We start from the raw sequence: 14,083 nt of genomic DNA, 5'->3' as shown, positions 1-14,083 counted from the left end.
CATTGCTTTGCATGCAGCTGTCCAGGTTTCCCAGCAATGCTTGCTGAATAGACTTTCTTTTTCCCATTTTATGTTCTTGCCTCCCTTGTCAAAGATTAATTGACCATAGGTGTCAGGGTTTATTTCCGGATTCTCTATTCTGTTCCATTGGTCTGTCTGTCTGTTTTGATACCAGTACCACACTGTTTGGATGACTGTGGCTTTGTAGTATTTCTTGAAGTCTGGGAGAGTGATGCCTCCTGCTTGGTTTTTGTTTCTCAGGATTGCTTTGGCAATTCTGGGTCTTTTGTGGTTCCATATAAATGTTTGCATTGTTTGTTCTAGTTCTGTGAAAAATGTCCTGGGTAATTTGATAGGGATTGCATTGAATCTGTAGATCGCTTTGGGTAGTATGGCCATTTTTACAATATTGATTTTCCCAATCCAGGAACATGGAATATCTTTCCATTTCTTTACATCTTCTTTGATTTCTTTGATTAAAGTTTTATAGTTCTCGGCATATAGGTCCTTTACCCTCCTTGGTCAGGTGTAAGAAGGGGGCATTTTCTATTGCCAGGTTCGTGTGGGCTAACAGTAAGTTCTCTTCCAGAGGTTCATTTGGGTCAGATTCAAAATCTCTGGCTCATAAATTCTATTTCCAGGGAATTTCTTTTCATGCCTCTATTTTTGTCTCCCTGTCAACAGGAAGGGACCAAACCTGATGACAAGTCCTTTTAGAACGAAATTTTCAACAACTATCTCAACAATAATTTTTTTTATTTTAAAACTTAAGCAGAGCAGTGGTAACATTCAGAATATTCTGAATGTTATGGTGTCCTAATATATGGTATTAACTCCTAAATCTGTCAATAACAAGTCTATTTTTCTAATCTTACTCAAGCTTCTTCCTCTCCACAAAAGAAAAAGTAAAATCCTATAAAAAATTACTTCATTACAGCCACGATGGAGCAACAGAAACTAGATTTACCTCCCCCTCCGCCAGAAATAACCAAAAAAGAATAGACACATATATGAACTATATGAAAATAATGTTTCTTTAGGACTGTGGACAACAGGCAGCAATGGAGAGCAATCCCTGAAACGCAGAAGGTAAGTGAGATAAGTCCTGTGACTACCGTCTTACCCGCCTCGAGAGCGTTTCCAGGTCCCAGCATGGGTGGGGAACATTCCACAGAACCCAGCACACTTCCTCCACCGGGTAGCTATAGTGAGGGCCTGAGGTGCCCAAAGCGGCTAGAGTCCAAGGGACCGAGTACCAGAAAGGTAGCAGGTACACAAATAAGATCTCCAGGGACTGACAAAGGATACCCATGAAGTGTTCCACCGGGAACTGATCAGCACCTGTCTAAGAAAACAAGCCAAGGCAAGAGAAAACACCACCAGGAAAGGTTGGATTTCATGGTGGCCACCAGCACACAGGGCCGGGAATAGCATCTGTCCCCACTGGTCAGAACGGAGAACGCACACTGGAGAGGGCACAGAGGGGCTCCTCCAGCACACACCCTTCCCAAGCAACTTACTGCACTCCTAAGCAAAGCTCAAGAAGACTTACGGAAAGACAGCCGAGCCAAGCAAGGTAACATTCACAACATGAGACAGCCAGTCAAATATTATCAGGTTTGCAAAGGAACCGAAAATATAACCAACGAGAAGAAAAAAACAATCAATCAAAAGCAAACTGGTGTCGACAGAATTACCAGACAAGGCCATTAAGTAACTAAGACTGTTATTTCTGGAGTTCCCGTCGTGGCGCAGTGGTTAACGAATCCGACTAGGAACCATGAGGTGGCGGGTTCGATCCCTTGCCTTGCTCAGTGGGTTAAGGATCCGGCGTTTCCCCGAGCTGTGGTGTAGGTTGCAGACGTGGCTCGGATCCCGCGTTGCTGTGGCTCTGGCGTAGGCCGGTGGCTACAGCTCCGATTAGACCCCTCGCCGAGGGAGTGGCTCCGAAAAAGGCAAAAAGACAAAAAAAAAAAAAGACTGTTATTTCTGTATGTTCAAAACTTAAGTAGAGACATACAAAGAGCACCAGGCTCCAGCTTCTAGAGATGAACCATGTGAGAGACGCAAGTACAACCGCATGGGCTGAACGGCAATCAGACACGGCAGACAACAATACAGAGATCGTGAACACACAGCAATAAAAATTCTCCCCAAAGATGAACTCACAATCAGTGAGCTGCGGAGCGACTTCAAGAGGATGAATATTTCTGTAATTAGAGTCAGTGAGGAGGAGGAAAGAACCAAAAAATCTGAAGAAGAAAATGGTTGAAAAGTTTCCAAATTTGAAGACAACTCTAAGTCTACAAGAATTTCGACAAAATGTGAAGGTAAGAAACATGAAGAAAACTACAAGAAAGTACCCTCAGAATCAAATGGCTTAAAAGCAGGAATAGAGAAAAAATCTGAAAAGATACAGAGGGGGAAGGAAAAGCCGTTACATATACAGGAACAGAGACAAGGACTGTGTCAGACCCCCTGGTGTGAACAATGTAAGAAAGAAGTCAGCAAAACATTATTAGAGTCCTGAAAGGAAGGGAAAAAACTGTCAATCTAGACTCCCAGACTCAGGGAAAATGTCTTTAAAAGACAAAGGTGGAGTTCCCGTCGTGGCGCAGTGGTTAACGAATCCGACTAGGAACCATGAGGTTGCGGGTTCGGTCCCTGCCCTTGCTCAGTGGGTTAACGATCCGGCGTTGCCGTGAGCTGTGGTGTAGGTCGCAGACACGGCTTGGATCCCTCATTGCTGTGGCTCTGGCATAGGCCGGTGGCTACAGCTCCGACTGGACCCCTAGCCTGGGAACCTCCATATGCCACAGGAGCGGCCCAAGAAATAGCAAAAAGACCCAAAAAAAAAAAAAAAAAAAAGACAAAGGTGAGGGTTCCACCGTGGCTCAGTAGGTTAACCATCCAGCCTGTCTCCGCAGAGGTGCCAGTTCCACCCCTGGCCGAGCACAGTGGGTTCAGGACCAGGTGCTACTACAGCTCCGAGCAGGCAAATGAAGACTCAGACATAGAGGAGTGGCCCACACCACATGAAATATTAAAGTTCTCCAGGCAGAAGGAAAATTATATCACTTAGAAGTCTGGAGCTAAAGAAAGCACCAGAAATGGAAGCTATATAGGCAAATATAAGGACTTTTTTCTCATTATTTCAACCTCAATTAAAAAATAATTGCTTGTTGGGAGTTCCCACTATCGCACAGTGGGTTAATGATCTGGATGGTCTCTGAGGCATTGCTGATTTGATCCCTGTCCCAGTAAGTGGGTCAAGGAGCCAACATTGCTGCAGCTGTGGCATAGGTTACAGATGTGGCTTAGATTTGGTCCCTGGCCTGGGGCCTTCCATACGCCACAAGTGCAATCCAAAAAGAAAAAAAAAAGATAATTGTTGAAGCAAAAATAATACCGAAGTACAGAGTTTATAACATATACCAAAGTAAAATGCGTGGGGAGTTCTCATGTGGCACAGTGAGTTAAGGATCCAGCATTGCCACTGCAGCAGCTTGGGTCACTTCTGTGGCACAGGTTTAATCCCTGGCCTAGAAACTTTGACATGCCACTAACACAGCCAAAATAAAATAAAATAAAATAAAATGAATGATAAAACTAGCACAAAGGACTGAAGAGGAGAAATTACAATGTATTATTCTAAGTTCTTACGCTACATGTGAAGTGGTATGAGATCCCTTGAAGGCGCAATGTGCTAAGTTAAAGATGTATACTATGAACCCTAAAGCAACCACCAAAATAACAAAGTTATAGTGAATAAATCAACGAAAGACAAAACAGAATTATAAATATCAGTCAAAAGGCAGAAAATCAGGAGTTCCTGTTATGGCACAGCAGAAACGAATCTGACCAGGAACCATGAGGTTGCAGGTTCGATCCCTGGCCTCGCTCAGGGGGTTAAGGATCCAGTGTTGCCATAAGCTATGGTGTCGGTCGCAGACATGGCTCGGATCTGGCGTTGCTGTGGCTGTGGTGTAGGCTGGCAGCTGTAGCTCTGATTAGACCCCTGGCCTGGCAATCTCCATATGCTGTGAGTGTGCCCTAAAAAGCAAAAAAAAAAAAAAAAAGGCAGAAAATTAAAAAATAAAGAATAGCAAAACAAAATGACAAAATAAACATAACCATCAGTGATTACATTAAATGTAAATGATCTATTTGTTCAAAACCTGAAAAACACGATGTTAACTAAAAGAAGCCAATCACAAAATACTACTGATGAAATGTCCAGAATAGGCAAATCCATAGAGACGGAAAGTAGATTAGCGGTGACCAGCAGCCAGAAGGAGGGAAGAAAGGGAAGACTAACAAAGGCCAAGTTTTTGGGGGGCGTCAGAAAAATGTTCTGAAACTGGATAGTGGCAATCATTGCACAAATCTGTGAATGCACTAAAAACCCACCAAATGGTACACTTTGAAAGGGTGGATTTTATAGTATGTGAATAATTAAAAGCACGATAACAGTAAAACTACCGAGAAAAGGTCCTGAAATAATAAGCATATACGTTCTCAGATCTAGCCCTGCAAGACCGCTCTAATCCTCACTTCACCCCACAAGGAGTGAGGGTGTGATTTGCTTCGGCCGATGTAAGCTGAAGTTACATGGGCCACTCCCTAGCAGATGTGTGAAGATATGTTTCCACTGCATCTATTTTCCGTTTGCCATGAGTCTGGTCTTTGGTCCAGAGGTGAGGAAGTGTGAGGCAAGCATGTACTCAGCCCGAAGTCTGAGATGATGTGAATATGAGCAAGAAATAAAATTTTGCCATTCGGACTTTTTTAAGTGATGTAATTACCTCAATTATACAATGAAGATTGTCAGACTGTATTTTTTGTGTGTGTCTTTTTGTCTTGTTAGGGCTGCACCCACGGCATATGGAGGTTCCCAGGCTAGGGGTCCAATCGGAGCTGTAGCTGCCAATCCATGCCACAGCCACAGCAACGAGGGATCTGAGCCTCTCTGCGACCTACACCACAGCTCATGGCAATGCCGGATCCATAAGCCACTGAGCAAAGCCAGGGATCAAACCCGCGTCCTCATGGATGTCAGCTGGGTTCACTAACTGCCAAGCCATGACAGGAACTCCCTGTCAGACTGTATTTTTAAAAGCACTATACACTGCCAAATTGACCAGGGATAATGAGAGCATTTCACAACAGGACATAACAATTCTACATATTTACATAAATAATAATATAACTTCAAATTATATGAAACAAAGACTGATAAAATTTAAAGAGAAATACATCCATAATAACAGTTGGAAATTTCAATATTCCTCTCTCCTTATCTGATATAAGACAAGAGAAAACGAGCAAGATACAGAAGATTTGAACAACACTATCAATCAGTTGAATTGATTAACATTTATAGCATACTCCACCAAACAACAGCTGAATACAAAAATCTTCTCAAGTGCACATAAAACATTTATCAAAACACACCATACTCAAGATGTGGTAAATTTAAAGAGTGCAGGGCTTGAGGAGAAATGTACTGCACTACATGCATGCTAGAAAGGAAAAATCACAAAGACATTACAAGGACACAAGACATTACAGATAAGGTCCAAGGTATCAGAAGACAACCACAGATCAATTTCCCTCCGGAACACAGATGCAAAATTAAAAAAAAAAAAAAAAATCAGCCCATCAAATCTAACAATATTTTATAAAGACAATATGTAATGACTAAGTGGGGTTTATCTCAGGAATGCAAAGTTGGTTTTAACATTCAAAAATCAAAGTGATTTGTCATATTAAACTAAAAGAGGAAACTACATGATCATTTTACTATATTTAGAAAAAGCATTTGACAAAATCCAACACCTATTTCTTATAAATTCTCAGTAAATGAGAAATAAAAAGGAATGTCCTCAATCTGATAAAAAATCATCTACAAAATCATCTAAAAAAACCCACAATCAACTTCTACAATTTAATGCTCCCCCCCTAAGATGAGGACAACAAGGCTAACCATCACTTTAATACAAACTTGTACTACAATAAAGGCAAGAAAAAGAGATAAACTGCATCTATACTGTAAACACAGACATAAAAGTGCTTTTATTCAGAGACCACATGCCCGTTTATGTAGAAAATCTAATGGCATCTAAAAAAAAAAACAAAAAACAAACAAAAAAACCCATGAAACCTACCAGAACAAGTGAATTAGCAAAGGAGCAAGATATATGAACAACGAAAGAAAAATGACTATATTTCTATATGGTAGCAATGAACAATCAAAAATTAAATTGTAACATGCACAAGTAATAAGTAAATGAGAAATACTTTGTGTGCATGGGTAGAAGGCAATACTAAGAGGGATTCAACACCATTCTGATCAAAATCTCAGCAAGTGTTTTTGTACAAATTACTTGATGTAAAATTCACATGGGAATGCTAAGGACCAAAAATAAGCAAAAGAAGATGAAAGATTAACACAATCTGATTTCAAGACTTATTCTAAAGGTTCAATAATCAAGGCAGCGTCATATTGGCATTAAGGTAGACAGATCAATGGAACAGAAAGAGAGTCCAGAAACAGGCACATACATATACAGACACCTGATTTTTCGACAAAAGTAATTAAGTGGAGAAAGGGTAGTCTTTTCAACAAAGACAATTCAACATGCATATTCAAAAACTGCACTTTGATCTAAACTTTAATATAAAAAAATTAACTCAAAATTGATTATAGTAAATGTAAAATATTTTAAAGATATAAAACTCCTCTAACACCGGAGTCAATCTACATGACACTGAATCATCAAATACACAGTCCATAAAAGGACAATTTCAAATTGGACTTAAAATTTAAAACTTTCGGAGTTCCCATCGTGGCGCAGTGGTTAACGAATCCGACTAGGAACCATGAGGTTGCGGGTTCGGTCCCTGCCCTTGCTCAGTGGGTTAAGGATCCGGCGTTGCCGTGAGCTGTGGTGTAGGTTGCAGACGCGGCTCGGATCCTGCATTGCTGTGGCTCTGGTGTAGGCCGGCGGCTATAGCTCCGATTGGACCCCTAGCCTGGGAACCTCCATATGCCGCTGGAGCGGCCCAAGAAATGGCAAAAAGACAAAAAAAAAAAAGAAAAATAATTTAAAACTTTTGTTCTTCAAAAGATACTGCTAAAAGAATAAAGGGCCACACATTGCAAAAAAATATTGGAAAAGCATGTATCTAGATAAAGGACTTATACCCAAAATATACAAAGAAAGAACTCCTAAAACGCAGTAAGAAAGCAAACAACCTAATTTTCTAAATGGGCAAAAATTTCAAGCAGACATATAATCAAAGATGATACATCATGGCAAATCAGCACATAAAAAAATGCTCAAAACCATAGGGAAATGCACATTAAAACCACAGGATATGAATACCTATCAGAATGGCTAAAATTAAAAAGATGGACTGTACCAAGTATTGGTAAGGATAGAGAAGAACTGAAATGTTCATATACTGATGACCAAAGTGAAAACCTATAGGCCCTTTGGAAAACAGTTCGACAATTAAATTTTACCTACTATAGAAACCAGCCACTCCATTCCTAAGTATTTGCCCAGGAGAAGTTAAAGCAAAGGTTTGTACACAAATGTTTACAGTATTTCACAAGAACAGGTGCGTAGGTAAACTGTGACACATGCATACAAGGGAACACTACAAAGTAATAAAAAGGAATGAACTATGCTACAACACAGATGACACTCAAAACAATTATGCTAGTGAAATAACTCATTAAAAAGGAGTATATACTGTATGATTTCATTGCTATACCACTAATTCATCCTAAATTGAATTATTCTACAGCCTAATCAAAAGGGACTGTTTAGAGAGTTGAAAAATAAAAATGGCAGTTTTATTTCTCTTAATTTTTTTTCTAAAATTCAGGATGAATTTAGAGAATTTGCCATATTAAGAAAATAAATATCTATAGCTATCTGAGCCGAAGAAAATTTTAGCCCAACTTCAGTTTTAAGACCAACTCTTCCAAAAAAAAGACTCGAATACTTTTGTTAGGTAATTTTGATAAACAAGGAGCCAAAAACTAGAAAATAAACTTTTTTTTTTTTTTTGGCCACATCTGTGGTATCTGGAAGTTCTAGAGCCAAGTATCAGACCCAAGCTGTTGCAGTGAGAATGCTGGATCCTTAACCTGCTGCACCACAAGAGAATTCTGAAAATAAACATTTTTTTGGGCTGTGCCCATGGCATGTACAAGTTCCTGGGCCAAGGATGAAACCTGTGCCACAGCAGCGACCAAAACTGCTACAGTGACAATGCCAGATCCTACACCTACTGCCCCACAAGAGAACTCCTAAACCTTCTTACAATGAGCAAATATTTAAAATTTTGATTATGGCATATATATGTATATATACATAAGAAAAGTTGAGTCCGAATGATAATGAGAGAGGGAGAAGCTGAGCAACGTCACTCACCTATTTTGTTCCTCCAGTTTAGCCAGGAGTTCTAAGTCGTCTGGACTCAGCTGAGACGGGGAAGACGGTGACAGGGCTGGCGTCGACAGCGTGGTAGAGGAGGATGTGGTGTGTAACGAAGCAGATGGACTGGCCACCTGACTGGCCATCTGACTGACTGTATGTGATACTGTGTTCTTCACCCATGAGAGAGTAGAGCTCAACTTTTCTGCAACCTTGTCTGTCGCCACCTGAGAATAAAAACAGAAGTTGCATATATTTCAGTTTTATTGTATGCATTTCCTAGAACTCAATAATTCACGTAAGGTTTACTTAAGAACCATCACCAAAATCCTCTGACTTAATAAAGGCAAAGCCTGTTTTAGCAATGACTGTCCTAACACACAGCTTTTAGAAACTCGGTTCTGCAACATAAACAAATAGGATAGAGTTTTCTAAACTATAGGTTAAATCCATTAGGGAGTAACACAATCCATTTCATAGGTAATGCTAATTTTTTTTTTTAATGAAAAGGAGCAGAAAGTGTCAATAAAGATACGCTGTCCCACAAAATTTTCATCTCAGTTACATGTATGTATTAAAACTATGTCCTACATGTATGTGTGGATATGTTCAGTTGGGATATGAAATACATCCTTTATTTGGGTTGTAGTCAAAAACATATGAAAGCCAAGGAACTGAAACATGTCCTTTAGGTGATGAGAATAGGGAAATTCTATAACACGACCAACAATTCAATAAAAACTGGGCTTAGCACAAATAAGATGAAATGAGACTCATGATATGTCTTCAAACCACCAAGGAATATTTTCATAGAAGAGGATCCAGTTCTAGAAGAACAAAATTACGATAAAGGACTGAGAGCATTTCAGAGCACAATTTTCAAACAGAACGAGTCAGAAATAGAATGGAATTCCCAGAAAGAACAGACCGTCTCTACAAATAGCTACAATTAAGAAGCAATTACAAGAGCCCAAAGTCGAGTTGGTTGAAAATGAGTTTCTACTGCAAGGACTAGAAAGGCCTTTAAAATCCCTCCTATCTCTAAGATTCAATGAACTATACAAATGTCTATAAATTCCTCATAAATCTTGCCAACCCCTTAAGCAAATATGCCTACAGCAAATTCAGTTGAAAGGCAAGACATACACAAGTAATATTCAAACAGGCATTATCATTTCAGGAATGAAAAATAAGGGGAACAATAACCCTATTTGAATATCTATGTAAACGAAGCATTCTTAATATGAGTTTACAAAAACAAGGTATATAGCAGGTTGTTCAAAGAATTGTAATTTTTTTAAACTATCACAAAAGAGTTTCTTTTGTTTGTTTGTTTGTTTTGTCTTTTTTAGGGCCGCACCCTCTGCATATGGAGGTTCCCAGGCTAGGGTCCGATTGGAGCTACAGCTGCCGGCCTCCACCACATCCACAGCAACACCAGATCCAAGCCACGTCTGTGACCTACACCACAGCTTATGCCAACGCCGGATCCTTACCCCACTGAGCAAGACTGGGGATCGAACCCTCAACCTCATGGCTCCCAGTTGGATTCGTTTCTGCTGTGCCATGATGGGAACTCCACAAAAGAGTTTCTTGATCATGAAGTTCTTAAACAAAAACTATGACATGCTTGTATGTACTGAGAAGATCTTAAATTTTATGCAATAAATGATTAAAGCACTACAAATTATTTTCGAGATCAGCATATTCTCAGCTAACCTTGGTTATACACAGCAATTTATACACACACAAATTAAACCACCAACAGTAGTTTCTGTCGTGGCTCAGTGAAAATGAACCTGACTAGTATGCACGAGGACACAGATTCAATCCCCGGCATCGCTCAGTGGATTAAGGACCTGGTGTTGCTATGAGCTGTGCTGTAGGTCGCAGACGTCACTCAGATCCTGCGCAGCTGTTGGCTGTAGTGCAGGCCGGCGGCTGTAGCTCTGACTGGACCCCTAGCCTGGGAACTTCCACATGCCGCAGGTGCAGCCCTAAAAAGCAACAAAACAAACAAACAAAAAACAAACTAAAGAGCACCAACACATACACACAAATAAAATCCCACCTAGACTCTTTGCAAATGCTACTCTCTCCTCATAGGTTGCCGAACGCTCTCCTCCTCACCTCGTCAACACACACGCCAGACTCTGTTTCTATTCCTCTGTCTCCACTCCCTCCACCTCAACCCAGCAGCAGAAAGAGTCAATGAGGGAAAGGGTAACACGGAAAAAGGTCATAGTTAAACCATTCAGTGCGAGGCTGGAACTTCTAAGACAAAGATTTGATTACAAGTGAACAGGGGCAAGAGTTTTGTTAACCTAAGGACATATCTTTTTCTTTTCATTTTCAATAACTTCCCCTTTTAGAACTTCCTTCCCTTGGAATGGAACTATAGAAGGGCTCAGGGAGCTCTTACTGTTGAGGGAAGAATTCCCAAGAGAAGCAGGATGAAGTCAGGGAACCAAAACAAAAGGAAAGTCCTCGCCAGTGCAGAGACCAGCACAGCACAACTCATCAGCGCAAAAGGCCAGATAGGAACGAAATAATTTAACCAGAACTTTTTGCGCCAGGAAATGGTAAGAGCCATGGCAGACAATAAGACGGCCTGCTATGATCTGTCAGCCTACTGATCTTCTCTACATAGTTACAGCTACAATTTCAAATGTGAAAATGGCACTAGCTTGCATCCCGAAAGCATGCTCTCTCTCTCTCTGTATATATATATATATTTTTTTTTTTCCCCATCTTTTTGCCTATTTAGGGCTGCACCCACGGCATATGGAGGTTCCCAGGCTAGGGGTCCAATCAGAGCTACAGCTGCCAGCCTACACCAGAGCCACAGCAACGCTGGATCCAAACTGTGTCTGCAACCTACACCAGAGCTCACAGCAACACTGGATCCTTAACCCACTGAGTGAGGCCAGGGAGTGAACCCATGTCCTCATGGATACTAGTCGGGTTCATTAACCACTGAGCCACGACGAGAATGCCCTGAAAACATACTATATTTTAAAACAGAAAACCTAATATATAAAGTTTACATAAAAATGCTGCCTTTTACTAATACCGACCAATAATTACAACTATGCTCACAACTTTCAAGAATTAATGCTTACAGTAAGGACCTACTGTATAGTACAGGGAAGTGTCTTCAATATATTTTAATAACCTATAAGAGAAGAGAATCTGAAAAAATATATATATAAAATTGGATCACTTTGCTGTACACCTGAAACACTGTATATCAAGTATACTTCCATCAAAATATATGAAAAAAATTTTTTAGGAATTAATGCTTTCCTTGTTCAATAAGTGGTGCTGGGAAAACTGGACAGCCACATGGAAAAGAATGAAATTAGAACACTCCCTAACACCACACACAAAAATAAACTCCAAATGGATTAAAGACCTAGATATAAGACCAGACACTATCAAACTCCTAGAGGAAAGCATAGGCCAAACACTCTCTGACATAAATGACAGGAACATCTTCTCAGATCCACCTCTCAGAGGATTGACAACAAAAACAAAAAATAAACCAATGGGACCCAATCAAACTTAAAGTTTCTGCACAGCAAAGGAAACCCTAAATAACACAAAGAGACAACCCACAGAATGGGAGAAAATCTTTGCAAGTGAATCGACTGACAAGGGATTAATCTCCAAAATTTATAAACAGCTTCTGTAGCTCCATACCAACAAAACAAACAACCCCATCAAAAAATGGGCAGAAGATCTAAACAGACAATTCTCCAAAGAAGACATACAGATGGTGGAGAAACACATGAAAGAATGTTCAACATCACTCATTATTAGAGAGATGCAAAGCAAAACCACTCTGAGGTACCACCTTACACCAGCCAGAATGAACATCATCAAAAAGTCTATAAACAATAAGTGCTGGAGAGGGTGTGGAGAAAAAGGAACCCTAGTACACTGGTGGTGGGATTGTAAATTGGTGCAACCCCTGTGGAAAGCAGGATGGAGATTCCTCAGAAAACTAAACATAGAACTACCATTTGATCCATCAATCTCACTCCTGGGCATCTACCCAGAGAAAACCACAACTCACAAAGACACATGCACTCCAGTGTTCATTGCAGCACTATTTACAATAGCCAAGACGTGGAAACAACCTAAATGCCCATCAACAGAGGAGTGGATCAAGAAGATGTGGTACATATACATAATGGAATATTACTCAGCCATTAAAAAGAATGAAATACCAGCATTTTTTGCAACATGGATGGACCTAGAAACTATCATGTTAAGTGAAGTCAGCCATACAATGAGACACTAACATCCAATGCTTTCACTGACACGTGGAAAAAAGGACAGACTGAACTTCTTTGCAGAACAGATGCTGACTCATAGACATTGAAAAACTTATGGTCTCCAGAGGAGACAGTTTGGGGGATGGGGGGATATGCTTGGGCTGTGGGATGGAAATCCTGTGAAATCAGATTGTTATGATCATTATACAACTACAGATGTGATAAATTCATTTGAGTAATAAAAAAATAAAAATTAAAAAAAAAAAAAAAGAATTAGTGCTTTAGGAGTTCCCATCATGGCTCAGTGGTAAGTGAACCCGACTAGTATCCACGAGGACTCGGGTTCCATCTCTGGCCTCACTCAGTGGTTTAAGGATCTGGCATTGCTGTGGCTGTGGCATAGGCCAGCAGCTACAGCTCTAATTCAACCCCTAGCCTGGGAACTTCCATGTGCCATGCGTGAGGCCCTAAAAAGACCAAAAAAAAAAAAAAAAAGAAGTAATGCTTTATATTTCCATTATATAAAAGCCCTCTATGTGAGTTAACTACAGCATAGGTAAAAGACATCTATTATTGGCTTTAGCTTCTTTTTAGAAAATAAATGTATCATACCCCTTTTGCACGCTGCAGCAACAGGCTTCCATTTAAAGAGTTTGGAATAACCAAGAGCACAATCCTGATATACGTTCACCCCTGATGAAGTGAGATTCGGTCTAAATCTACCGAAGGCTCGACAACCCACCTTCTAATTTTGAATTCTGAAATATAACTGGAGTACTTAATTGCAGTTGCATTTTAATAAAGCTTACTACTAATGGTTCTAGAAATCCCACAGGACCGAGTTATTTTTCATACATCGTCATGTCCTATTTTTCCTTTAACTCTACTTTCCCAAATCTCTACCCTGCCACCTATAAACCTCTTTCCTTCATCCTAGGGTAAAGTGAGGTCACTAAGACACAATAAATCTGACGATGCGATTATGTCACAAAGTCCCTGTTTACCTCACAGAGGTGTTGCGCATCCAACATGAACCAACTTTGAAAAGACTAAAGCCGTCATTAAAAAGGCTTAGTACTTAGACACAAAAGGCCACATAAGCATGTGATTCCATCTACGTAAATGTCCAGAACAGGCGAAGCTGAAGACAGAGAGGAATTTAGTGGCTCGGAGTGACTGGACGAAGGGTGCTGGAGAGTGACCGCCAGCGGGCACAGGTTTTCCTCCGAGAGCGACGAAAACGTCCTGGGATGGGGCCGTGGGGACAGCTGGACAACCTTGTGAATAAACTAAATGCCACTGGACTGGGCACGTCAAAGGAATGCATTTTACGGTATGTCAACTATCCATCTG

At 40.4% G+C, this 14,083-nt stretch overlaps 1 protein-coding gene across 7 annotated transcripts in view; it reads right to left on the bottom strand.

Moving 5' to 3' along the window:
* EVI5 (ecotropic viral integration site 5) overlaps positions 1 to 14,083 on the bottom strand; it is a 206,609-nt gene that overhangs the window by 143,011 nt on the left and 49,515 nt on the right. For all 7 annotated transcript variants that reach the window (XM_047785305.1, XM_047785300.1, XM_047785302.1 and 4 more), the window contains exon 2: positions 8,448 to 8,677. In XM_047785305.1, coding sequence (XP_047641261.1) covers positions 8,448 to 8,596 — 149 coding nt within the window. In that variant the 5' untranslated portion in view covers positions 8,597 to 8,677. The remainder of the gene's footprint in view (positions 1 to 8,447; positions 8,678 to 14,083) is intronic.

The sequence above is a fragment of the Phacochoerus africanus genome, chromosome 6 (genome assembly GCF_016906955.1).
Source record: "Phacochoerus africanus isolate WHEZ1 chromosome 6, ROS_Pafr_v1, whole genome shotgun sequence".
NCBI lineage: Eukaryota > Metazoa > Chordata > Mammalia > Artiodactyla > Suidae > Phacochoerus > Phacochoerus africanus.
Note: the sequence above shows the minus strand (reverse complement) of the source record. Positions and strands in the feature narration are given on the sequence as shown.